At 65.8% G+C, this 25,964-nt stretch overlaps 2 protein-coding genes across 2 annotated transcripts; one reads left to right on the forward strand and one right to left on the reverse strand.

Moving 5' to 3' along the window:
- Positions 1 to 778: 778 nt before the first annotated feature.
- ITGA3 (integrin subunit alpha 3) lies at positions 779 to 17,344 on the reverse strand. Its single transcript, XM_074162806.1, is given in 28 exon segments — positions 779 to 943; positions 2,100 to 2,225; positions 2,313 to 2,411; positions 2,650 to 2,763; positions 2,906 to 3,019; positions 3,138 to 3,308; positions 3,387 to 3,489; positions 3,688 to 3,765; positions 4,010 to 4,089; positions 4,186 to 4,254; positions 4,345 to 4,510; positions 4,656 to 4,753; positions 4,852 to 4,998; positions 5,364 to 5,500; positions 6,288 to 6,355; positions 6,458 to 6,544; positions 6,733 to 6,869; positions 6,973 to 7,061; positions 7,361 to 7,554; positions 7,854 to 8,061; positions 8,354 to 8,437; positions 9,213 to 9,462; positions 10,364 to 10,446; positions 10,560 to 10,681; positions 17,147 to 17,174; positions 17,177 to 17,210; positions 17,212 to 17,247; positions 17,249 to 17,344. Coding segments are annotated over 28 exon segments (3,183 nt in total).
- Positions 17,345 to 22,468: 5,124 nt separating this feature from the next.
- On the forward strand, positions 22,469 to 25,585 carry DLX3 (distal-less homeobox 3). Its single transcript, XM_074162940.1, has 3 exons — positions 22,469 to 22,787; positions 23,056 to 23,246; positions 25,244 to 25,585. The coding sequence occupies exons 1-3, from the start codon at positions 22,469 to 22,471 to the stop codon at positions 25,583 to 25,585; spliced, it is 852 nt and encodes a 283-aa protein (XP_074019041.1).
- Positions 25,586 to 25,964: the final 379 nt, after the last annotated feature.

Raw genomic sequence — 25,964 nt, forward strand, 5'->3', positions numbered from 1 at the left:
GGGGCTCAACACCAAAACACCGAGGAGAGACACGGAATAACTTAACCCCCTGGGGCAGCGTCTGTTGCGGGGGGACGGACAGACCCCTGGGAGATGAAGCTGTGGGGGTGGAGGGGGGGAGCACAGCTTCGTGCTCTGCACACACACCTCCTCCCCCCCCCCCCCGAGCCAAAGCTGTGTCGGATGCAGACTGGAGGGGGGCGTGTGTGTGAACATGCAGGATCAGGCCCCTGCACCGCTTTGGGGAGGAGGAGGAGGCAGGGGAGGAAGGAAGGAGCTCCCACCGTCCCCATCCCCACCACAGCATATATCCAGTGCTGAGGGAAGGGGGGGTGCATGGGGGGGGTGGTGGTGTGTGTGAGCGTGTCCTGGCATGTGAGGACGTGTCCCAGCGTGCAAGGATGGGTCCCGGCGTGCAAGGACGTATCCTGGCGTGCAAGGACGTGTGCGGGACACGGGAGGAGTGTCTGCGCAGGATGGCGGGGAGAAGGCACTCTGAGACCAGCAGCGGTCACATCAGGGGATGGGGTGGGGGGGGACACGACACATCTGGGGCCTCATCCCCCTGAGCGTGCAAGGCACGAGCGTGCAAGAGCCAGGGTGCGAGCCCGGGCAAGCAGAGAGGAGCAGGCAGAAGCCAGTGCCGGGATGCGGCCGCATCCGAAGGGAGGGGAGAGGGACTGGGGCAGGGAGAGATGCGCTTGTGCAAAGTCAAAACACCGGCCCGGGTGTTCCCCTGGCAGAGGGCCGGGGGGTGGGGGGAGGTCGGGTGGGGGGGTCAGTAGTACTTCTCCGGCTCCTGCCACTTGGTCACCCAGTGTTTCTTGCGGCGGCGGCGGCGGGGCAGGAGGCCGCCGGGCTGGTAGCGCTGTTCCTGCCGGATCCTCACGGCGTGGTACTTGGGCATGATCCGGTAGTAACGGGTCCGCTGGAAGAAATGGCACTGGGGAGGGGGGGGAAAGAAGGAGAGGAGAGGGTCAGCGTGGGGCTGGGGGGGTGACACCGCAGGGTGAAGGAGAGAGAGAGCCCCCCCCCCAAAAAACCGGTGAAGAGCAGAGGCAAAAGGAGCAGCCGTCCTGGAGAGAGAGACCCCCGCTGAGCCCCCTGTGCCCTATAGGGACCCTATAGGGTCCGGCAGGAGAGATGATGCAGTGAGGAAGAGGAGAGGAAGAAGATGCCGCTGCAGCCGGCCCCCGCAGGGCATTACCAAGCGGGTGGCGCAGGCGCCCGGGATGGGGGAGGGACAGCGGGGCTGCCCCCCCCCAACTAGTAGTCATCCGTCAGCCGCTTGGTTTCCGACGGCTGGATCCTCATCTCCGCCTTCTGCCCCTTGGCTTCGTACATGGCCCGCGTGTTGGCCCGCCGGAAGAAACCGCACTGCGAGGAAGGAGGTGACAGGGGTCAGGGGGGGATGGGAGAGGGGGCGGGGGGGGGGGGGGGGGCTCCTGGCCACCCCCGCGGGGCGGCGACCTGCCCCATCGCACCCTCACCCCTGGGGATGCTGAGGGTGGGTGGCCCTGCAGACCCACAAACCCCTTCCTGGCCGGAGAGTGGGGTCCCCTGGGAGCCGGGAGGGTCCCAAGGGGGCTGGGGGGGTCCCCAGGGGACCAGAGCCCCCCCAGTCCTCAGCAGAGAGGGAGGTGGGAGCCACCCAGCCCTGCTTTGGGTGGGATTTTTGCAGCTCCCAAAATGTTTTGCAAGGGGGGCGGGGGGGGGCAAGTTAGGATTCTCTCTGCTCCTCTTCCTCATCGCTCGGCAGCCGGGCACCTTCCACCTGGGGGGGACACCTTCCACCTGCCACTCAGGAGCACCCCTGCAGCCAGGCAGGGAGGATGGCAACCACCGGTGACACGAGCCCATCAGGTCTCAGCATGGCTCCTGCACCCCCTCCCTGGGAGGGGGATCCAGGCCACCTGGGGGGGCACCTTCCACCCCTTGGGGGGCACCTTCTACCCTCAGGGGGACACCTTCCACCCGCCGCTCACGAGCATCCCGCAGCCAGGCAGGGAGGACGGCAGCCACCAGTGACACGAGGCTGGCAGGTCTCAGCACGGCTCCTGCACCCCCTCCCCAGGAGGGGGATCTGGGCCCCCCCTCACCTTCCAGAGCAGGAGGATGATCAGCCCCAGCAGCAGCAGCCCGGCCGCCACCGCCACCAGCACCAGCCACAGCGCGATCTCGGCCGGCTGCTCCTCCGTCAGCTCCGAGTCCACGTCCACCGAGAACTGGAAGGGCCCAGAAGAGCCTCGTCAGGGGGAAAAGCTCCCAGTGGGCCCCAGTCTGTCCCAGTAAGAGGCTCTGACGTCACTCACCCGCACCGTGTGGTTCCGCATGTTGATGGTGGGAACGCGGGTCCGGAGGAAGAGCGTGGCCGTGCCGTCCACCTTCACCCGGTCAAAATCGCTGTACTCCTGGGGGGCCATGGATGATGGGAGAGGGGGGATACGTGGGTGACAGAATGGGGGGGACGTGGGTGATGGAACAGGGGGGACGTGGGCGATGGAAGGGGTAAGGGATGGGTGTCAGCCGCTGAGCTGAGACCTGGAAAACTCAGTGCCCTGTTCCAGCACTGTCCCCCGAAGGGAGCAGCCCAGCCCTGTTCCTCCCCACCCTCCCCCCCTATGTCCCCCCCCCCATCCCCGCACCCACCTCGATGAAGGTGCTGTTCCAGACGCGGGCGCGGATGCTGAAGGTGGTGGGGTGCTGGGTGTCGAGCAGGGGGCACTCGAACCAGATGCAGCGAGCGGTGCCCTTGGAGCAGCTCTGGGAGATAAAAGGGGAGGGGGTTGGGGGTGGGGGTGGGGGAACCAGAGCCTTGGCATCACGCCGGTGCCAGGCAGCAACGTGCACAGTCATGCCGGTGGGGGGCACATGCTGTTGGACCCCCCCACACCCCCCAACTCACCAGCACCACCTCCGACTTGGCTTTCTTGGCGGTGGCCAGGGTGACGGGGGGCTCGGCTGGCTCGGGGGGGTCCAGCTCCCGTCTCTGCCGGGATGGAGCCTGGTCCTCCAGGAGCTGAGGGGGGGGGGGGGACGACGACAAAGACCCCCGTCAGAGCCTGGGCAGCTCTGCCCACCCAGGGCTGACAGGGCTGGAAGCACCCACGCAGTGGGGCAGGGACAAGGTGACTCACGGTGAGGTTGAGGGGGTTAATGACCCCCCCTGGGGGCTGGCAGGTCTCGTTGCCGTTGACGAGGATCTCAGTGGGGTAGAGAAGCCACTTGCCATTGGGGATCTCGTAGGGCCACTCGAAGCCCAGCAGGATGGTGCCCAGGTTGCCCAGAGACTCGCCTTTGGTAGTCACCTGCGGAGCAGAGAGGGAGATGGAGCTGGGCATTCCCAACCCCGCCACGGGACCCCCCCCGGCCGCCCCCCAGCTCACCTGGAAGTCAAAGGCGAGGGGGCTGCCCACGTCCTGCTCGCTCCGCATGGCCGACTCGCCCACCACCGTCCCGCTGAAGTGCGACTGGGCATGGGAGGAGGCTCTGCAGGGGAGAAGAGGGGGAGACAGGCATGGTGAGGAGGGCAGAGGTGGCAGGGAGCATCTCCAGGGCATCCCTGTGCCCCGGTCCTGGGACACTGGTGGGCCATGCCTACTCCCAACACTACCAAATTCAGGTGGGATGGATGGAGGGGACACAGAAGGACCAGGGGGGGGACACACACAGCCTTGCTGCACTCACGTGGCCAGCGAGGACTGGATGCTGTAGTCCACCAGCAGCTTGGCCTCCACGGGCTGCAGGTCCTCCTGGGTGCTTTGCCTGCCAAGGCAGGGGGGTCAGCATCTCCCACCACCCAACAGCCCCCAGACAGCGTGGGGCAGCCCCCACCCCTCCAGAAGGAGCCGTGGGGTCCCCGTCCTTCCCATCCTCCCTGCTTTCCAGTCCTTCCTGGACCAGTAACGCCACCAGATACAATCCCAACCCATCACCAAGCCAGAGAGGAGCCACCATCGCTCCAGGCACCCTCATCCCAGCCCATTCCCACCCACCGGGGGCCACTCACGTGGACAAATCCAGCCACACCGAGATCTCCCGTGTGTCCAGCATAATCCCGATGGCCTCGAAGGTGATGATCAGCTCTGCCTGTGATGCAGAGGGACCATGAAGCAGCTCAGCCGGACCCCCCACCTGCCTCCCGAACCCCCCAAAAAGGGTTGGGGGGGGGGGTGAAGGACTCACCCTCTTGTTCCTCTTAAAAGGGTTGCCCAACTCGCACAGCACTGTCTCTGCAAAGGTACAGGCTCCGCTCTGGAGAAGAGGAAGAGGGTGAGGAAGGTCCTGGCAAAGCCCACCAGCATGGTCCCTCCACCTTCTAGGGAGGGGGACGGCGTCGCCTACCGGGCGAACGGAGGAGGGCAAGAGGCTGGGTGGCACGGTGACGTTGAGCAGGGCCTCGTGGGCATCCTCGCCGTTGGAAGGGGTGGTGGGGATGTTGGTGATGTTAATGCTCAGGTAGAGCTTCCTCATGTCCCGGCTGTACTGCAGCACCTGGGTACCGTTCAGCCTGCGCAGAGACCCTCCCCGCTCAGCACACGGATGGCCCACCCCAACACAGCCCAGGGCGGGGGGCTGAGAGGTGACCCGCAGCCAAGAGGGATGGCACAGGGGGTGGCAGAGGTGGATGGGGACCAGGAGGAACCCGCTGTCACCTGGGTAAGGACTGGTTCTGGTCGGTGACGAAGCTGCTCTGGAGCTGGAGGTTGCTGTAGCATTTGTTGTCGGAGCCACACTCCTTCTGGAACTCGATCTGGAGGGACGGGGACGTCCCCATGAGCCTTCTCCCACCCCCCATGGTGGCTCACCCCAGCGTCTCCCCCACCACCCCCCTACCCCTTGGTCTGGCACCTTGGTCTCGTTCTCGTGGGACTGGTCCTGGTTGAGGACTGGGAAGGCGTCGAGGGAGTGGGGACCCAGCTGGAAGGTCCTGGGCTTCTCCACCAGCGAGTAGTTCATGGAGAGCACGATGGGGTGCAGCTTGTCCCGGATGTTCTCCTGAGGGGTGGCAGAAATCATGGAAAATTCCTGGTTCTCACCCCGGCCCCACCTCCAGCTGCAGCCAGGCAGCCCCCAGCCACGTCTGGGGCTCCAGCTCCTGCTCATGAGGCCCAACAAACTCATCACAGGATGGATGGATGGATGGATGGATGGATGGATGGATGGATGGATGGAGGGAGGGAGGGAGGGAGGGATTTCCACCTCTTTTCCCAGCCCTGCTGTTCCCAAGAACCTCCACACACACACCCATCCCTCTCCCCATCTCCCAGGAGCCAGCCCCCCAGTTCCAACCCCACGTGCAGAGCATCTTGCAGGGCACACCAAACACACGTGCGCTCACACACGCTCACACGCGTGCTCACCAGCAGCAGGAGCTCCTTGGACTGACAGCGAGTCTTGGGCATGGGGAAGGTGCCGTGGTAGGTGGCAGAATGAGTCTCCAAAAACCTCACCCTGGGGGGGTGCCGGTCTTTGTCAGCCTCCAGGGTGTACTCCAGGGCTGGGGGGAGAGCACAGGGCTGCGGGTGTTGCACACGCGTGTGCCTCCAGCACAACCCCTTGTGTGCACACATATCCCCTGCACACATAAGTGTGTGCATCCACACACACAGACACACGTGCACATCCTCCCCAAACGTGGGTTCACACACACAGCCTGCACACACGTGTGCATCCCCACACACTGACACATATGCATGTCCTCCCCAAATGTGGGCTCACACACACACCCCTGCACACACACGTGTGTATCGCCAGACACATGTGCACATCCTCCCCAAATGTGGTCACACACATACCCTGCACACACACGTGTGTACACTCCCACACACCATGTGCGCACATCCTCCTGAAACCTGCGCTCACACACACGTGTGTGCATCCCCACACACCGACACGTGTGTGTATTGTCCCCAAAACGTGGGCTCACACGCACACACGTGTGTCCCTACACACTGGCATATGTGCACATCCCTACACACCAATATGTGTGCATGTCCTCCCCAAATGTGTGCTCACACCCCCTGCACACACACGTGTGCATCCCCACATACCGACACACGTGTGTATCGTCCTCAAACGTGGGCTCACACACACACGTGTGCGTCCCTACACACTGGCACGTGTGCACATCCCTACACACCAATATGTGTGCACGTCCTCCCCAAATGTGTGCTCACACACATCCCCCTGCACACACATACGTGTCCCCCCAGGTGTGCTCACATCCTTGCACGCGTGCTGGTGGACACCCCCCCCCAAGACCCCCTGCACCCCCTGGCACTCACTGATCCTCTCCTTGTACTTGGGGTCCCCGGCACTCTGGTTGTAGGCGAAGCAGACGGTCACCGTGATGCTGGGGGGGTTGAGGGGGGGGCAAAGGGGCCGTGAGCGGAGCCGCCGGCACTGCGGTGCCATGAGTGGGACCGGCTGCACCGGGGAGGGGAGGGGGGCTCACCAGGAGTTGGGGGTGCACCGGGCAGGGTCCACCTTGCTGGGGGTCACCGTGAAAGTCTTGTTCAAGATGTTGATGACGGGCCGAGCTCTAGGGAGACATGGGGGGCAGCTGAGCATCCCCCCCCCACACCCCGGCAGCAGCACAGCCCCTCCTTGCCCCGTGCCAGCTCACGGAGGGGGGGGCACATCGTTCCATGCCCGCCCTGGCAGAGGCAGGATGTGTCCCTGGGAGGTGGCAGAGGGCTGCAGGACCCCCATTGTCCCCATGTCCCTTACCTGAGCAGGACCACCCTCTCGGCCAAGCTGCCCACCAGGAGGTCGGGGTAGGAGTTACCATCCACGTCCAGCCCCCCGCTCAGCGAGTACCCGAAGGTCCGCATGCTGGCGGGGCCCAGATCCAACCCACTGATCACCTGGATTTAGAGGAGGTGTGGGGGGGGTGGTGTTACCCATTGGTGCTGGGAGGGGGTCCCAAGCCCTGCTGCCCCGGTGAGGGGCTCCCCACGGGGCCGTTACCTGCCGGGGTTTGTCCTGCAGCCCTTCGGCGCTGCTGTGGTAGATGTAGACCTTGCCAGGCCCCTCAAAAGGAGCCCCCACAGCGATATCTGTGGGGAGAAGAGCACGGTCAGCCCCACAGGGAATGGAGGGGGTCGTCTTCAATCCTCCCCACACCCAACTCTCACCCAGCCCTTCACCTCTACGAACAACCCCCCCCCCCCAACCAAGATGCCCCCCATCTCCACCTCTTCTCCCCAAACCTCTCCAGAGACCCGCCACACCCCCTCAACTGGGATCCCCTCCTACCTGAAGACCCCCCCCCACACCCCAAGACAGTCTTGCTGTGCCCTCTCCTCCGCTCCCCCCCCAGCCATGGCTCCCTCCTCAAGGGTCCCCAGCCCCTCACCCTGGAAGCCGTCCTGGTTGATGTCCCCGATGCTGGCCACGGCGAAACCGAAGGCGGAGTAACTGGGACCAGTGAGGACTAGGCTGGGGTCATGCTGGAAGCCCCCCACCTCGTTCATGTAGACGTAGACTGCGCCCCCCACCTCCTGCTTGCGCTGGAAGTAGTAGGGGGCTCCCACCACCAGGTCCTGCCACCTGCGGGGGACGAGGGGCTGGTTAGGGCTGGGGGCTGTGACATACACACCCCCCAAGAAGTGGTGGGGACCCCCCCAGATCCATAAAAAGATGATTCCCCTAAAAAAAAAAATTGGTGAACCCCCCCTACCCTTGGAGTTGTCCCCCCCAAGCTATGACCCACAGACCCAAGCTATGACCCACAGAGACCCCCTTGAGCTGTAGGATGCCCAAGGAGAGACACCCCTCACTCCGATCCCTGGGACACAGCGGGGGGCTCCTGGCCCCTGGGGGGGTGGTCCTAGCCCCCCTGCCCTCACCCGTCGTTGTTGAGGTCTGCCAGGGCCACGGCGCTGCCGAAGTAGGAGCCGACTTGGTGGCCGGGGAGGAGGAGGCTCCTCTGCAGGGTCTGCTGGGGGCTGCGGCTCAGCAGGAACACGGCCCCCGTGTGCTGGTACCGGGGAGCCCCCGTCACCACCGTCACCGCCGTCTGCTGCAGCACCGCGCTGCCCACCTCCGCCGTGTACCCTGCCGCCAAAAACACACACACACCCCGCCCCGGTTAGATGGGACCCCCCCTGACATCCCCACGTCACCCACTGCCATCACCTCCTCCAGCCCCCCCGATCACCATGGTGTCACCAACCTGCTCGCACCATCCCAAGCTCCCCCCCTAAATCCCACACCCCTTTAACACCCACCCCCGAGGCTCCCCCCACCTAAATTCACATCCCCCAAAGCTCCTCCTCGCCCCAAATCCTCCCCCCCCAGGAACCATGAAATTGGGGGGGGAGCCCCCTGCCCTGCTGCCCCCCCCCACCTATATAGGTGTTGCCGTTCTTCTTGTTGGGGTAGGAGAAGTCGTGGAGGTCCCACATCTCCCGCTGCAGCATGTAGTCGGTACCTGCAATGGCGGAGGGGGGGAAAAAGGGGGGGGGGGGGGGGAAGGGGGGGTCAACCCCACAGCGAGGTGCAGCCCCTTGCCCCCAGTTTGGCACCAGCTCCTCTTGCACACCCGCAGTGCATGTGAGCACACACTCAGCCACATGTGTGCGCATGGACACGCTCACCCATGTGTAGAGGCACACGCCAAGGTGCACACGCATGACACGTGTAGGGCACACTCAGGCACACATGTGCAAACACCTGCACACACGCTCCAGTGAGCTCACCGTGCACACAGGGGCATGCAAGCACGCACAAGTGTGCACACACACGTGTGCTCCAATGTGCATGCACACACAGGTGGCTGTGCATGCACAAGGGGGTGTCCCAGGAGGGTACAGGCACCAGGCACCCCCAGGGAAGGGGGCTGCCCACCCCGTGCACACACGAGGGGATGTCCCAGGGGCACCAGGTGACCCCAGGGAAGGGGGCTGCCCACCCCGTGCTTGCACGAGGAGATGTGCCAGGGGAATACGGGCACCAGGCACCCCCAGGGAAGGGGGCTGCCCACCCTGTGCACGCACGAGGGGGTGTCCCAGGGGGGTAGGGGCATCAGGTGACCCCAGGGAAGGGGGCTGCCCACCCTGTGCACACACAAGGGGATGTCTCAGGGACACCAGGTGACCCCAGGGAAGGGGGCTGCCCACCCCGTGCTTGCACGAGGGGATGTGCCAGGGGAATACGGGCACCAGGCAACCCCAGGGAAGGGGGCTGCCCACCCCAGTCCCACACACCTTGCCAGTTGTAGGCACCGGGCGCCCCAAAGTAGATGATGTTGGCGGTGAAGCCGGCACTGGTGCCCATCTGGCACATGCCAGTCTCGTCGGTGTCGGTGTTGGAGTTGCACATCTCGTTGTGGTAGGTCTGCCACTCGTCGCTGATGTTGAGGCGCAGGTCGTTGCCCCGCACGTAGCACTTGCCCACCATGCGCCGCTGGTCCTCGCTGCCCGACCACAGTACCTTGGTGTAACGGTGAGCGCAGGCCTGCCGGCACAGCGCGGCACCCCCTCTCAGCACCAGAGGCACCCCCAAAAATCAGGGGCCACCACCCCCTGCCTCATGTGCTGCCTCTGCCCCGATCCTGGGGTCAGGCCATATACAGGGATGCTGCCCTGCCATTAATGCAGCCCATACGTCACAGCGTTATCCTGGGTACGGTGGCCTATAGGGTATGACACTGTCCTGCCACCTGAGAGCTCCTGAGATGTCCCTTAGATGCTCCTAAGGGCACCTGAGATGTCCCTGAGATGCTCCTGAGAGCCCCCGAGATGTCTGAGATGCTCCCAAAAGCACCTAAGATGTCCCCGAGAGAGCTCCCGAGAGCACCTGAGATGTCCCCAAGATACTCCCAAGAGCACCTGAGATGCCCCTGAGATGCTCTCGAGATGCTCCTGAGGGCACCTGAGATGTCCCTGAAATGGTCCCAAGAACATCTGAAATGTCCCTGAGATGCTCTCGAGATGTTCCTGAGAGCACCTGAGATGTCCCTGAGATGCTCTCGAGATGTCCCTGAAATGGTCCCAAGAACATCTGAAATGTCCCTGAGTTGCTCTCGAGATGCTCCTGAGGGCACCTGAGATGTCCCCGAAATGGTCCCAAGAACATCTGAGATGTTCCAGGGATGCTCCCGAGAGCACCCGAGATGTCCCCGAGATGCTCCCGAGAGCATCAGTCCATCCACACCAATACATCCTGCCAGGAAGAGGGGTCCCAGCACCCCATCACCCCACAGCTCCCCGCCCCAGGGGACAGGGAGGTGACAGGGGAAGCCCTGCAGTGCCTCTGCCTGGTGCCACCGCGCTGGGGACACGTGACGGGACCAGTGGTTCCCTAGCGCAGTCGTGCAAGGTGGCGTGTGAAACATCGGGGGGGCACGTGCACTCACCAGCACCCTCCCGGCCGGCTGCCGCTGGCTGGCCACCGTCACCCCCAGCCACATGTCATCGATGATGGCCTTGTCCGGCTCATCTAGGTGAGGAAGAGACAGCGTGAGAGCGGAGACACCCCCCCCCACCAAGCCAGAGCCCCCACACGCCGAGGGGGGGGGTGTGTTTTTGGGGTGTCCCGGGGTGCCCACGTACTCTTCAACTCGATGTCGAGCCGCTGGCAGTCGCTGGTGGAGGCGGTGAGGGGACAGGCGTAGACGGCGCCCGTCCTCGTGCCGTTCACTGGCTCCACATCTCGGGGGGCTCCAACCAGCAGCCTGGGGGGGGGGGGCAGAGAACAGAGTGTGTGTGTGTGGGGGGAGAACAGTGGGTTCACCCATCCCGATGCCCTCCGCATCCTTTTGGGGGTGCAAAGGCAGGTTGGCTGCCCTGGGGAGGGGGCGATGGTGGCCAGGACACCCCTGGAGGGGACAGGAGCTGCAGCCCCGGAGCATGTCGCACCTTGACACCCCCAAATTATGGGGGGGGGGGAGGGGACCCCCAGCCCCATCTCTGGAGCAGAGAAGTGGGGTTCCCTTGGGGCTGGCATGCACAGGGTGACAGGGTGGCAGCAACCAGCCCCTTGCCACCGGCACGTGGGTGCAGGAGGGCACTGGAAGGACAGCAAAGGGACAGACACCCCCCCCCCCCCCCCTTCGGAGTGGGGGACAGACTGAAGGACACGCTCCAGCCGGGGCTCATGGCTGAGCCCCCCCACCATCCCGATGCACAGCGGTGGGGGGGATACAGAAACAGGGGGTCGGGTCGATGCCGGCAAACCCCGCTGGCCAGGACGGCAAAGCGGGGAGCCCGTTGGCACGATGCAGCCGCCGCCGCCGCCAGCACCCGGGGGGGGGGGGGGGGGGCCCCCTGCTTGTGTAAACAACCGCAAGCCTGATCCCGGCCAACCTTTGAGCCGGCGGCGAGGCCGGGGCCCCCCCGGCACAGCTGTGGCGTGTCTGGCAGACAGGCTCGCCGTCACCGTGCCCGGGAATGGCAAAAGACCCCGGGAAGGGGAAGGGTGCGCACGTGTCCCTCTTCCCGGGAAGGGTTCAGGCTTGGTGTCGTCCCCCCCCCCTCCCAAACTCTGGGGTTGCCAGCACCCTTCCGGGGGTGACTCAGTCCTCAGGGTGGGTTAGAGACGTCCCGGTTGAGTCATGGCAGTGCCATGCAGCGGGGAGGACATTGGCATCCCGGGGGGGGGGTGTGTGTGCCCAGGCTGGAGATGCAACACCCGCAGCCCAGCTCCACATGCGCTCGCCCCCCCCGGGGGCTTGAAGGGGGTGAGCATCCCCCCCAAACCCAAGGGAAGAGGTTGGGGACCTCCAAGTAGAGGCAGGGGACAGGACCCCCAGCCCTGCCATGGGGCTCGGGGAGGGTGGCGGCAGGAGGACCCGGCGTGCCCGGGGAGCTCCGGAAAGGCCAGCCTTTCCGCCGGGAAGTCCTTGGGGATGGCGAGGACAATGGCGCGGAGGAGGCACACGGCCACACCGTACCAGCGGAGGAAGATCGTCCCCACCCACGGGCAGGCTGTCAGAGGCAGGGACAGACGGACAGACGGACAGACAGACAGACAGACAGACAGACAGACACACAGGGCACCCAGGTAGCTGCTGCAGCCCCCAGCCCTTATCACCGGTCACTGGGGTAACGAGTTGGTCAGTTCTCAGCACAGCCCGCCCTGCCGCCGGTGAGGACAAGGGACAATTCCCGCTGTCCCCATCCCACCGGTGCCGTTCCGTGCCGGGAGCCACTGGGAGGGCTGAGCAATGCGAGCCCGGGCAGGGCTGGGGCGGCTGACTCAAAGCCCAGGCGCAGGAGGAATGCGGGGCCCCAGGCAGCCCCCGCACCGGCATGTCGGGGCCCCCCGCACCCGCCCGCCCGGCGATGGGCACCGCCGGCGGCATCGCTCCGGCTGAGTGAGACAGATGCTGCAGGTGGGGTGGGATGCAGGGGGTGGGGGGGGACAGGACGGGACACGACACAGCATCACTCACGGAAGAGCCCCCAAAAGGGTGCAATTCCCGCCCCCCCGGGAATGCTGGGCTGGGGGTGACAGCTGCATCTGCATTCCCCCCCGCCACCATCCCAGAAAGTGGGACCCATCGGATGCAAAGGTGAAGTTGTTTCCTCCTGACTTCCCCCCCTCCCCGATCCCTGCTCCTCCCACCCCACACACCTGAGGGACATGGGGGGGGAAAGGGGGGGGAATGGGGACACAAGGGGCACCATTGTCCCCATCTATCTGGAGGGGAAGTGACTCAGGGCTGGAGGGAGAAGTCAGGGGGGTCCTGCCCCAGCCATAGGGGGCATCCTGCCCCCCCCCCCCCCCCCCCCCCCCAAGCCCCAGCAGGACCCACAGCCCTCAGGTGCTGCCCCCATCATCAGTGTGGCTCCTGGGGACAGGGACACACATATGGCCCCTTGTCGGGGGGTGCCACAGCCAGGACCAGCTCCCAGCCTCCCCAGGTGGTCCCGGCTCAACCGGACCCCAGCTCCAAGAAAAGCCATTCCCGACCACCATGGAGTGCCCCACAGGTCCTGAGGGGCCGGGGGGGTGGTGGGAGCCGACCCAAGCCAAGTGGCTCCGGCATCTCGTTGCCTCCAGCCAAGACTTCCCGGCACGGCAGCCCACCCGCAGGCTCTGCTCATGGGGCCGGCGGGGGGGGGGGGTGGGGGGTCCCCAGGATGCTGGGGGCTTCCGAGCCCCACCACAGCAGCAGGGGGGGGGATATGCAAAGGTGTCCCCCCATCCACACATGCCCCAAGGTGCCATGGAGAGCCCAGCTACATGCTGGAGCTGGGAGCTTCCATCCTGGAGAGGCCAGGACCAGTTTGTGGCACTGGTCCCACCTGGGTTGGATGGGGGGGGGGACAAGGGGGATGGGGCTGACCCCAGGCCTTGTGCTCGGATGGTCAAAGAGCAGCAAGAGGGGGAGGCCAGGGAGGGAGGGAGGCAGGAATGCGAGGCCGTGCCCCGTCCTCATCCGCCCTGGTAAACCGGGGAGGGGGGGGGACACAGGGGTGTGGGGGCTCCCCGCCAGCAATGGCTGAACCGGGAGAGGTGGTTGCAGGATGGTCTCAGCACCGGGGCACCGACTGGCCCCAAAAATGTGGTCACCCCCGGCATGGGAGAGGTGTGAGGAGGATGGAGAAGGAGGATCAGACCTGATGGCGGGCTGGGGTCAGCAACAGGGGGGGCTCCCAAACAGTCCTCCCCCCCCCAGCCCCACAGCCCCAACCTCCCCCTCGGGGAGCAGCTGGGCAGTGAGCGCAGCACCTCATCCATCTCCCGACACGCTGGAGGGGTGACAAGCACCGAGGGGAAGGAGGGTGGGGGCTCCGGCACAGCACCCCATCCCACCCCATCCCCACAGGCAGCACCCAGCTCAGGGCTGTGGAGGACCCCCCTCCCTCCAGGGTTTTACACCCCAAATCTGCCCCCACATCGGGGCTGGAGCAAGCTCAGGGTTTGAGAGCTCAGCTCCATGATGGTGCTGGGGGGGGGGGGTCCAGCCCCCAACAACCCCCTCGGACCCCCAAAGGTGTGCACTGAGGGGGTGACCCCAGCAATAGCCCACCCCTGCTCAAGTATTACTGCTCCGGGCCAGCCCCAAACCACCCACCACCACCCTGACACCCCCCCAGTGCTGCTACATTTGCAATGCGGGGGGGCCTGTGATCAATCCCCCCCCCCCCCGGGAGCCCTGAGCAGGCAAATCTGCTGACGCCTGTGCGGGAAAAGAGACGGGAGAGGAGGAGAGAGGGCTCCTCGAAGCAGCGAGGGATGGATGGACGGACGGAGGGATGGATGACCCCCTGGACGCCAGCCCCACCGCGGCACATCCGTCCCCCCTCCGCCTGCCAAGGAGCCGCAACCCCACAGGACCCCGGCAGCTTTTGCCGGCCCCCAGCCAAGGCCGGGGGGGGGAACAAGGCCAGGCCGGCTCTGGCAACCGGCAGAAAATCAGGCGAGGGGGAGGGAAAACTGGGAATTCAGCCGGCCACGCTCTCCTCCTCCCCACCGGCCAGCTGGGAACAGCAGGACCCCCGAGCATCAGGCAGGGCACCACTCCCCCCCCCTCCCAGGAGGGAAACTGAGGCACGCAGAGGGCTGCGGATGTGGGTGCTGCCTCCTGCCTCCCCCCCAGCCTCCCCGTGCCTCAGTTTCCCCCTGTCATTCAGGGATCACCCCCCAAACCCACACGGGTCGGGTTTTTCCGGCACCGCCGGGTCCAAGCAGCGTGGCCACAAGCCGAACCCTGCAGGAGCCCACGGGAGCAGCCGGATCCGGCACTGGGCGGCTGAAGGAGTTTCTTAATCTTGGGAAGGCAGATAAAACTTCCACCTCACCTTCACCTGGCCCAGGGAGGAGTGAGCAAACAAACCTTTGCATGGGTACAGCTCCGGGACATGAAAAATATTTGGGGGGGGGGGAGGGGGAGGGAAAAAGGGGGGACACACTCGGGCACGATGTGCCAGCCTGGCCCCCCGCCAGCACCCAGCCGGGAAGCGGCTCTCTCCAGCCGGGCGAGAGGTCGGGAATGCCAGCCCAGAGCATCCCTCTCACCCCACAGCCAGCCCCACACCTCCGACAGCCACGGTGGCGTCAGGGCGAGGCTAGGCATTGAGTTCCCCCCTTCCCCCCCCCCCCCCAAAAAAAACCACAGGACATCCCCCCCGGCGGGGATGATGGTGGCAGGAAGCATCCCTTTCCTGTTCCCACCTGCGAGGGCACGCCTGGCGAGCAAAGGGCAGGGGGAGCCGCCATGGCTGAGGAAGGGGAGCAGGTTCACACACACACACACACACACACACACACACCCAGCTCAGCACCCCCCCAGCACACCAGTTCCCCACCCCACATCCACCCAGAATGGCTCCGACACCCCAGGTTGGGGACAACGTGCACTCCCATGGACAAGGGTCCCCTGTGCCCCCCACAATGGGGACAGGCAGCAGAGGGCTCCCAGAGGAAGGGGGTGCAAATCTTCTGGGGGTTTCATACTCCAAAGCTGTTCCCCCCCCCCCCTCCACTCCGCAGACGGCGGAGCCTCCGCGCCTCGCCAGCATCACGCTCAGACACGCATGGGCCACGTGGCCCACGCCGGGGGGATCGCAAACCCCTGCTGGGGCCAAACCCCACCCCCACCCCCCCCAAATCAAAGTCATGGCCACTGCCAACATCTCAGGAAGAAGGACAAGCCAATCTACCCCGGTGCCAGCCAGGACCACGACCCCAATGCCCCCCCGCCAGCTGCTCCGATGCCACGGGAGCTGAGGGAACCCAGCCATGGATGGGAGCCAGCGTGTCCCCGTGGTGGGGGGGGGTTCCCAGGGTGCTGGGCCAGGTCCTGCACCCCTCCAGCTGCTCCATGGGGAACAGCTTCACTCCCTCCTGGACGGGAGCAACAACACGACGTCCCACGGCGGGGCCAGCGGCCAAAATGCATCTCTGGAATGCGGAGCAGCAGATGCCTCCGTCCAGCAGCTGCCATCGGTCCCTCCGCCACGGGCACAGCGGAAAAAAAGAGGGAGCCCTCCGGGTTTCTGAAGGGCATCCCCCCCCCCCACCCCCCACCCCCCCCCGCAGCTGGGAGCTCCACTGGGAGGGTGAGCCAGCAAAAACCTGTGCCCCCAAGCGAGGAAAAAAAACCCAACCCAACCCCTACGCCTTCTCCCCAGCACATACAGGCAACTGGCACCGCCGGCCAGGAGGGATGGGGATGCTGCCCACGCTTGTGGGGTGGAGGACGGGGGGGGGGGGGGGGGGCGGGGGGTGTCTGGCTGAGCCGGGGGGACAGCAGGGGACACGGTGAGCGACAGTGGTGGGATCACACGGGGAATGCACCCGCTGAAAAGGGCTTTTGTTGGGGTTTCGCTCGGCGGCAGCAGGAATCACAGTTCAACAGGTTGCCCAAGGCCCCCCCCCCCCGCCCCTTCCCTGGCAGAGCTGGGGCTGCTTGGATGGGGGACGGAGGCGGCCAGGGGTGAAGGGGGGGACACGAGGGGCTTTGCAACCACCCTGGGGAGGGTCAGCACAGATGGTGACAAGCTGGGACCCCGCGGTTGGGGACCCAGGGTGGCTGCCAGGCTCCGTGCCCACCGGTGCCGTCACAGCACGTCCCTGCTCCGCTGTCCCGGGTCACGGGGGTTCCTGGGTGGGGACCCCACAGTGGGTGCTCAGCACCCGGGGAATAAAGGTGGTGGTGGTGGTGGGGGGAGCCCAGGGTCAGGATGGGCCCCCCCTCCAATAAATGTGCACAAAGCAAAGCACGAGCAGGGGATAAACACCCAAGGAGCTATTTACAGCACATACCCCCCGCCCCACCCTTACCCTCAGCTCAGGGCTCTGGGGTAGGAGAGAGACTCCCCCCAACCACCCCCCGACTCCCACCCAGCACCTGGACCCCCCGGGACACCCCCCTCCCTGCACTCAAAGCCGCCCCCCCAGCTCCTCCTCCCACCTCACCTCTGTCCCCACGGCAGCCAGCACAGCCTCGGGAACTTCGCCCTGCCCCAAGGGGGACCCGAACCCCCCGGGGACCCCCACATCCCACGGGGGACACCCCCTCCCCACGGGGACTCCCACCCTCCCCACGGGGGACTCTCCCCGCCTCAAGCCCCGGGTCTCCGCTCCCCCCCCACGCCCGCCTCCCCACGGGACCCCGTTGCCTGTACCCCACCTCCCCCCGGAGACCCAGGGTACGGTGTAGCTTCCCCCCCGTCCCCCCCGCACTCACAGGCACCGCTCCCGCCTCTCGGTTGCCGGTGCAGCGCTACCGAGAAGCCGAAGAAGCCGTCGGGGGGTCGCGCCCTCCTTGAGCACCGGGAAGGCGCGGTCCCAGGTTGAAGGCGGAGGCGACGGGGAACAGCGGGAGCAACAACCCCGGGAACAGCGGGAGCAACAACCCCAGTAGCCTCGGCGGTAGCCCCGCCATGGCCCGTCCCGCACCGCCTATCCCGTTACCGCCGCACGACCGCGCCCCACCGGGGCCGGTGCGCTGCGGGGCGGGGCGGGGCCGGGCGGGGGCGCGCGCCCTTCCGGGCACTCCCCCTTAAAGGGACCGCACCCCCCACCCCCCACCCCCCCACCCCCCCCCCCCGCCGCCACCACCGCAATCACGGCAATCGCAACCACACCGGGGCACCTGCGGGGGGGGGGGGGGGGGGGGAAGGGGGGGGGCGCTCCCCGCGCGTGCGCACCGGGAAGGGGGGGGGCGGGGCCATACCTGCGCGTGCACAGCAGGCGGCGGGAGCACGCGCGCTGGCACACGCCCCGCCCACCCCGGCTCACCGCAAACCCCCCCCCCCCTTTCCCCCCCCCCCCCACGCCACGCACACAAACGTGCCCGCACACGGAGGACACCCCCCCCCCCCCCCCCTTTTCCCTTTGTGTGTCGTGTCGTCGTACCCCCCCCAAGCTGAGGGGGAAAGGGGGCCACCCCCACCCCCCCTTCACAGCTGGGTGGGGACCCAGCATCGTCCCGTGGGACCCCCGGGAGGGCACCCCCCTCCTGGGACCCTTGAGAACACACACACACACACCCCCCCTTCCGCCCAGGACCTCCGTGGTGGGACCCCCCACCTCGGACCCCCAGGATCGACCCTTCGGGATGAGACCCCCAGGCTGGGACACACACACCCCCCCCCCATGGAAGGGACCCCCGGGGATGGGACCCCCAAGTTAGGACCCCATCCCCCATGATCTGATCCCCCATGGGATGGGACCCCCGAGGATCGGATCCCATGAGGATCGGAACCCCCCCATGGGGTGGTATCCCCCGGAACCGGACCCCCAAGATAGGACCCCCCATGGGACCCCCCAGGATCAGAGCAGCCCCATAGAATGGGACCCCCAAGTTAGGAACGCCCCCGGGATGGGACCCGCTCCCAGGATCGGAGCCCCCCATGGGATGGGCCCCCACCCCGGATCGTACCCCTCCCTGTGGGATGCCCCCCCCCCGGGATGGGACCCCCTCTCCTGAGCTCAGCCCCCCCCTCCCCCGTGTTGTGCCCCGGAGCTGCCGGGGCGGGACGGGAGGGAGAGAAAAATCCCCGGCCTCCCACGGCGTCCGCCCGCCCGGGAACGCCGGGAATGCGCCGGCTCCCTGCCCGGTACCGGCTACCGGGGGCTCCCTGTCCCGTCTACCGGGGGACTCCTTGCTCTGGTACTGGCTCCCTGCCCCGGTACCGGTTCCCTGCCCGGTACCGGTTCCCGTGGGTTCCCTGCCTCAGTACCGGTTCCCTGCCCGGTACCGGTTCCCGTGGGTTCCCTGCCCCAAGTACCGGCTCCCTGCCCCGGTACCGGTTCCCGTGGGTTCCCTGTCCCGGTATCTGTTCCCTGCTCGGTACCGGCTCCTCCCTGCCCCGGTACCGACTCCCGGGCCCCTCCCTCCGTGGCAGGTCCTCGGGGGCTGCGGAACCCGGCGGGAGGCTCCGGGGGGTGGCTGCGAGGACCGGGGGGGGGGGGTCCCCAGGGGCTGGACAGACAGACACCCCCACCCCCACCCCACCCCCCGAAGGCCCGGCGGGGGGGCAAGAGGTGACGGTTGGACCCCACGGGCGGGACCGTGTCCCGGGGCACACACCCCCCCCCCAGCAGGGGCCGGGGACACCCCCGCGCTGTCCCCGGGGAAGGCGGCTGCAGCCGCGGCATCACCGCTTCCCTCCCGGGGAGGTGGCGGCGGTGGCTGCCGCGGTCCCCGACCCCCGGAGAAGGTGACCGGGAGCCACCGCGCCGCTCCCACCCGTGACAGAACCCCCCTGGGTCGGGATGTGGGGGTGTGTGGGGAAGAGGGGGGGCGGGGGGGGGGGCGGGCGCTGTGCCCCCCGCTCCGATGTCCCCGCGTCCCGGCGGGACACGGTGTCACTGGAAAGAGTGACGGCACCGGGGACAATCCCAAGGGCAGCCGGCACACGGCTCTGAGGGGGGGGGGGGTCCCTGTCCCTTGTCCCCTTGTCCCTTGTCCCCCAGCCTGGCTGGGCCCGATCCTGGCTCGGAGCACCCCAAACACCCTCCGTCTCCCCGGGGACACGTGGATTTTCCCTCTGGCAGGTGACACAGTCCCCGGCATGGGGACAAAGAACCCCGGCCGTGTGGCCAGGTGTGGCCCCCCCCCCCCCCCCTTCCCGGCTTGGGGACATTTTGGGGTGAAATTGGTCCCTGTCAGGTGTTTCAGGGGGGGCCTTGGCTACCACCCAGGAGGGGGGGGACAGCACCCCAGAAAAGGTGTTTACAGCCAAACAGGGGTGTTGGTACCCAAAGGAAGGATGTTTGCACTTAAAGGGCGGTGTTTGCACCCAAAGGGGGGGGTGTCAGCACCCAAGGAGGGGGTGTCTGCACCCGAGGAGCGTGCTGACACCCCACGGGGAGGTACCTGCACCCAAAGTGGGGGGGTCTTAACCCCCAGGGAAGAGTATTGTCGGGTCGGCTCGGGGGGGGGGAGCACTAGGTCCCAAAGAGAGGGGTCTTCACACCCAAGGAGGGGGGTCTTCGCACCCAAGGGGAGGTGTGAGCACCCAAGGGGTGCCAGCACCCAAAGAGGGGGTGTCACTGCCCAAGAGGGGGTGTCATTACCCTAAAAAGCCACTAGATGGAGATGTCAGCCCAAGGATGCGGGGGGGGGGGGTGGCAGTCCGTCTGGTCCCGCCCCCTCCCCCCGCACCCCTCCCGCAGCTGTGGCAGAGGTGGGGACACGAGGGGACACCAGTAGGCACCGTCGGGGGCTCCCACCGGGGCATCTGGGGGGGGACACACAACCCCTCCAGCCTGGTGGGGGGCACATGGGATGGCGGAGGGGGGGGGTTTGCTGTGGTCAGCCCTGCCAGCCCCCCCCGCCCCGTGCACCCACCCACCGAGACCCACGGGTGCCCCAGTGCAGCACCTTCTGCCACCCCCCCCCCCCCGCACTGTCCCAGTTCACCCAAACTGCCCCCCCCTCCAGCACAAACCCTCACCCCCCCTTACGAGCTCCCGGGTTTGGGGCTTCAGCAGGAGCCAGCCTGGCCGAGGAGCCTCGGGCAGCTGGAGGCACCAGTGCCTCCCAGTCCCAAACTGGTTCAGGACTGCACAGACCTGCTCCCTGTTTGCTCCCCGGCCCGCAGCTCCCCAACCGGCTTTTCCTGCTGGAGAAACCCTCTCCCAGGAGGAACCAGCCCTGGTGACAGTCCGGCTGGAGGGACAGCAAGGCCGGGGACCCGGGGATGTCCCAGCGGCTCCTCTGGGACCTTGGGAAACCTCCCCAGGGAGGCCCCTGCAGAGCTCCGAGCAGGACAGGCGGCAGGGCTGGGCTTGTCTCAGACGTTTCTGTCCCCTCTGAATTAATTTCTCAAATCTCAAATCACATTTCCCAGGCAGGATGGAGAGCCCGTGCCTTCACACACGGCTTCTGGGTCACGCATCTGCCTTGTCCCGGCTGCTTCCCTTGGGAACTGATCCCGAGTTCTACCTATTCCTATTTCTATTATTTCTATTCCTCTTCCTATTCGTCTTCCTATACCTATTTCTATTTCTCTTATTCCTATTCCTATTTCTAATTTATATTTCTATTTCTCCTACTCTTATCCCTATTCCTATTCCTATTCCTATTCCTATGCCTATTCCTATTCGTGATTTATATTTTGGCTTCTCCTGTTCCTGCTTCTATTTCTAATTTCTGTTCCTCCTATTGCTATTGCTATTGCTATTGCTATTTCTATTCCTATTCCTATTCCATTTCTTATTTCCATTCTGTTAATATTTTTGATAATTTTCCTACCTTGATCACAGCCCCGGCTGTGGCGGCAGGCCCGGGACTCGAACCCGCAGCCCCGCAGGTCCCCGCTGCGGCCGTCAGGTGGCGCCATTGCACCGCAGTGCGCTGCCGGCGGGTCGCGGGGGGGGGGCACTCCCAGGAGTGGGGACACAGGGGGCAGAAGGGGAAAAGCCCAGGCTTAAAGATCCACCCCCCCACCCCCCCTCCCCACGTCCCAGACCCCCCTCTGGGGGCAAGGACCTGTCAGGAGAGGCAGAAACCCCCCCACCAAAATAAAAGTCCCCCTCCCAAAGCCCCCCCACCCCCTCCCTGGTGCAGGGTGGAGGGGGTGGCTAGGGCTGGCTTGGGGCCCCGGGTTGTGCGACGCTGCTGGGGGCTCTCTTAGGGCAGCGGGGGGGGTCAGGATTAGGGGCACAGAGCCCCCGGGATGGTGGTGGTGGGGGATGTCCCCAGAACCCCCCCGAGGTCCCCATGAGGCATGTGGAGGATGGCAGGTTTTGGGGTATGTGAGGCTCCCCCGCTCCACGAGGCTGGGGGTGCTCTGCCTTGGGGATGGTGTTGAACTGGGAGACACTGGTAAATGATGGGAGAAAGTGGGAAGTGGAGCGGGGCGGGGGGGTTTAAAACATGCCCCCGTAGCCACCCAGCCCCAATCCCGGATCCATCCTACTCCCTAACCCCAATCCTTCCTTTCCCCTACCCCCCAGCAAACACACACACACACATACCCCCCCACTCCCCCTCCAAATCTCCCCTCAGCACCAAGAGTCCCGGGAGGGGGGGACCACAATTCCCCTTGCAAAAAATCCCCCCCCCTCCCCAGATAGCACGACGTCCCCAGTGGCCCCTCCAGCCATCATTTCCCCCCCACCCCCCCAACTCCTGCAGCCAGGAGCCTGCGATCTTTATTTATTCCTTCTCCCTCCTTCACCCACTCTTTGTTGTTTCTTGAGAGAGGGAAAGAAGGGGAAAAAAAAAAAAAAAAAAAAAGAAAAAAAAAAAACAGAGAGAGAGAGAGAGAGGAGGCAGGAGCCTGTTTTGCCTCCCAGGCAATATTTCTGGAGCCAATCGGAATGCGCACCCACCCTGCCCTGCTCCCTAATTAAAGGCTTTAAGCAGGCGGCCGGGGCTGGAGGTTTGGGCACAGTCTCTTGGTTGCTCCTCGCAAGAGTCACTGCGGAGGAGCCGGGCTCTGGGCACGCCAGGCCTGACGCGCGGGTAGCCGGAGCCGCCAGGTTGGGGGGTCCCCAGCCAGGAGGGCAGCTCCCCCCCCCCCCCCCCCCTCTAAACCCCACCCCAGTTCCAGCGATGAGCGGCTCTTTCGACAAGAAGCTCTCCAGCATCCTCACGGACCTCTCGGGCTCGCTGAGCTGCCATGCCGCCTCCAAGGACTCTCCCACCTTACCGGAGTCCTCCGTCACCGATCTGGGCTACTACACCGGCCAGCATGACTACTACTCGGGCCAGTCCTACAGCCAGCCCGTGAGCCACTACCCTTACCACCAGTTCAACCTCAACGGCATCGGCGCCGCCGGCACCTACTCGCCCAAATCTGACTATTCCTACAGCCCTTCCTACCGCCAGTATGGCCACTTCAGGGACCAGCAACTCCCAGCGCAAGAAGCAGGTAGGATGCTGGAGAGGGGAGAGGTGGGGGGGAGAGGGGCCGTATCCATCCCGCTGATCCCTTGGGATTACAGCGGGAGCTTCGTGAAGTTGTCCTCCTCTAAGTGTCCCCTAAGTTGGGGACGGGGTGGCAAAGAAGGGGGTGGTTGTCCCTGCTGAAGGATGGGGGGGTGGGGGAACGTCCTGTGGGATGAGCTGGAAGGGGAAGGGAGTGGGGGTCTGCGCTGGGGGTCACCGTCACCCACCTCACACCTCCGCCCTCTGCCCAGTGTCGGTGAAGGAGGAGCCGGAGCCGGAGGTGCGGATGGTCAACGGGAAACCCAAGAAGATCCGCAAGCCCCGCACCATCTACTCCAGTTACCAGCTGGCAGCTCTGCAACGCCGCTTCCAGAAAGCCCAGTACCTGGCACTGCCCGAACGGGCCGAACTGGCCGCCCAGCTGGGGCTCACCCAGACCCAGGTAAGGGTTGAGCTCACCCCCCCCCCCCCCTCCGCCACCCCCCGCCACCCCAATTCCCAGCTACGGGCAGGAGGGAATGGCAGGACGGGGAGCCGGAGCTCCCCCCCCCCCCCCAACCCCCCCCGCCTTGCAAAACCCAAATTGGTGGGGGTTTGGGAGGGGGCTCTGTTCGCAGCTGGATGGTGAGAACGGGGGGGGGGGTGGTCCGGGGGTCCCCGGGGATGGCACAGGGGGTCCCTGCCGCCAGATTTCCCCGCGCTGCCGGGGAGAAGGCGGAGGGGAGGGAAGGAGCAGAGAGAGGGGACAGACACCCCCCACACACCCCCCGCCCCGTGCCCCGCTCCGGGGTTTTGGGGTGTAGCCCCCTCCCTCCGGAGCCAGCCCCATCCCAGACCTGGCTCTGCCCCGGCGCCCGGGGGGAGGGGGGGTTCTGAGGCTGAATCCTGCCCCGGTGCGTGGCAGGGTCCGGGCTCGGTAACGCACCCGGCTTCCCGGGAATGCGGGACGCCGAATTCCGGGCGGGAGGGGACGCTCGGGACGGGGTGCTCGGGACACCCCATCCCGGAGCAGGTCCTGGCCCCGAGTCCAGCCGGAGCGCGGGGACCTGGGGGCCGAACCCTGCTCCCCCCGCCCAGACTTTCTGGGGCTCCCCTTGGGTCCCTCCCCCCCGGCGCTCCGGCTCCCGCATCCCGCTTGGTGCCAGACGGGGAGCAGGGAATCTGGGACAGGAGCCACATCCCACCCCCAGGGACCCTGTGCTGGGGGTGACACTTCAGCCTGGACTGGACGAACCGGGATGGGGGCGTTGGGCTTCTCCTCCCCACGAGCCACCCAGATTTAGGGCTAAACCCTAAGGTTTTGGGGTTTTTTGCCCGGCACGGGGACAAAGCGTCCCCGCCGAGCTGTTGGCGTGAGGGTGAGCAGGTTGTCACCGCTGTCACCGCAGCGCATGTGACACCCCCGCACCCCGTCCCGTCCCCGGCGCCCTCCTTCCCTCCCTGCCTGCGGGCCGGCGCCGGCGCCCTTGTGCCGCCCTTGCTGCGGCGCTCCCCAGCGCCCGGCCTTCCTCCTCCTCCTCCTCTTCCTCCTCCTCCTCCTCCCTTGGGCGATGAAGCAATCGGGGACAAGTCGGCAAAGGGCTGACGGAGCGCGTCACCCGCTCCCAGAGGGACATCCTGTTTGGGTGACAACCACCGCCTCCCCCCACCCCCCCACCCCCTAAACCTCCACCCCCCTAAACCTCCACCCCTTTCCCCGGGGGCCAAGGGCGTCCAGCGCCACCACCGCTGCCTCACCCAGCACCGGGGACGCTCCCGACGCCCGGCGTCCCGTGATGCATGGCATGACGGGCTGCTCGTGACACCCACGTCCCCAGGGGGGTTGTCCCACCACGCACCACATCTCCGGGGTCCCCACGATACCCACATCATGGGTGCCCTCCCACCTGGTGTGTTCAGGTTCCCCGTGACACCCACATCCCGGGTGTCTTCCCGGGATGCACCGTGTATCCGGCTTCTCCATGACACCCCTGTCCCAGGCTGCCACCATATGTGTGGGGGGGTCCCCATGATGCTCGTATCCTGGGTGCCTTCCTGCGGTGCACAGCGTGTCCAGACTCCCCGTGACACCCATGTCCCTTGTCCCTTCCCGTGTTGCATCGCGTGTCCGGGGTCCCCGTGACACCTGTGTCCCCTGTCCCTTCCCACATTGTATCGTGTGTCTGGTGTCTCCGTGACACCCATGTCCCTTGTGTCCCTTCCCACATTGTATTGTGTGTCTGGGGTCCCCACGACACCCACGTCCTTTGTCCCTCCCCATATTGTATCATGTGCCTGGGGTCTCCGTGCCACCCATGTCCCCTGTCCCTTCCCATGTGCCTGGTGTCCCCTCATCACCCCCATCCCGCCTCCCCTTCCCGCGACCCCTGAGCTCCCCCTCCAACCCGAGCATCCCCTTTTTGTGGCGGGGGGGCTGACCCCTCTCCCTCCCTTTCCCAGGTGAAGATCTGGTTCCAGAACCGCCGCTCCAAGTTCAAGAAGCTCTACAAGAACGGCGAGGTGCCGCTGGAGCACAGCCCCAACAACAGCGACTCCATGGCCTGCAACTCTCCCCCTTCCCCGGCCGTCTGGGACAGTAACTCTCACAGCAGCGCGCCGGGCCGGACCCCGCTCCCGCAGCCGCTTCCCTACAGCTCTTCCCCCGGCTTTTTGGAGGAGCACAACCCCTGGTATCACCCCCAGACCCTCAGCGGACCCCACGGACCCCACCAGCCGCCGCCGGCCACCACGATGCATCACACTTCCCCGGGGCCTCCCCCCAACACCGGCGCCGTCTATTAACAGCGAGAAAAAGGAATGAGAGACAGTGGCAGAACTTCTTTGCCTCCTTTTTTTTCCCCCTACTTTTTGGTTTTTCTTCTTTTTTTCTTTTTTTTTTAAAAAAAAAAGGACACCCATGTACACGCACCCCTAGATAATACACTTATATATCCTATCCTCTCCCAGCTCATCTCAGGAACAAGAGGACTGCAAAGGGTTAAACTCGTTAGTTCCCAGCCCAGGGCAGGCGAGGAAAAAGGTGGCGAATTCTTCTTATGCATTTTATTTTTTCTTTTTTTTTTTCCATCACCCCCTAATAAAAACAGCCCCCGAGGAGCCACGTCCCGCCGGGGATCCCTCGCCGGAGCTTTGCTTCTTGGGGCCACCCCAATGAGCTGCC

Source organism: Numenius arquata, chromosome 23 (assembly GCF_964106895.1).
Source record: "Numenius arquata chromosome 23, bNumArq3.hap1.1, whole genome shotgun sequence".
Lineage (NCBI taxonomy): Eukaryota > Metazoa > Chordata > Aves > Charadriiformes > Scolopacidae > Numenius > Numenius arquata.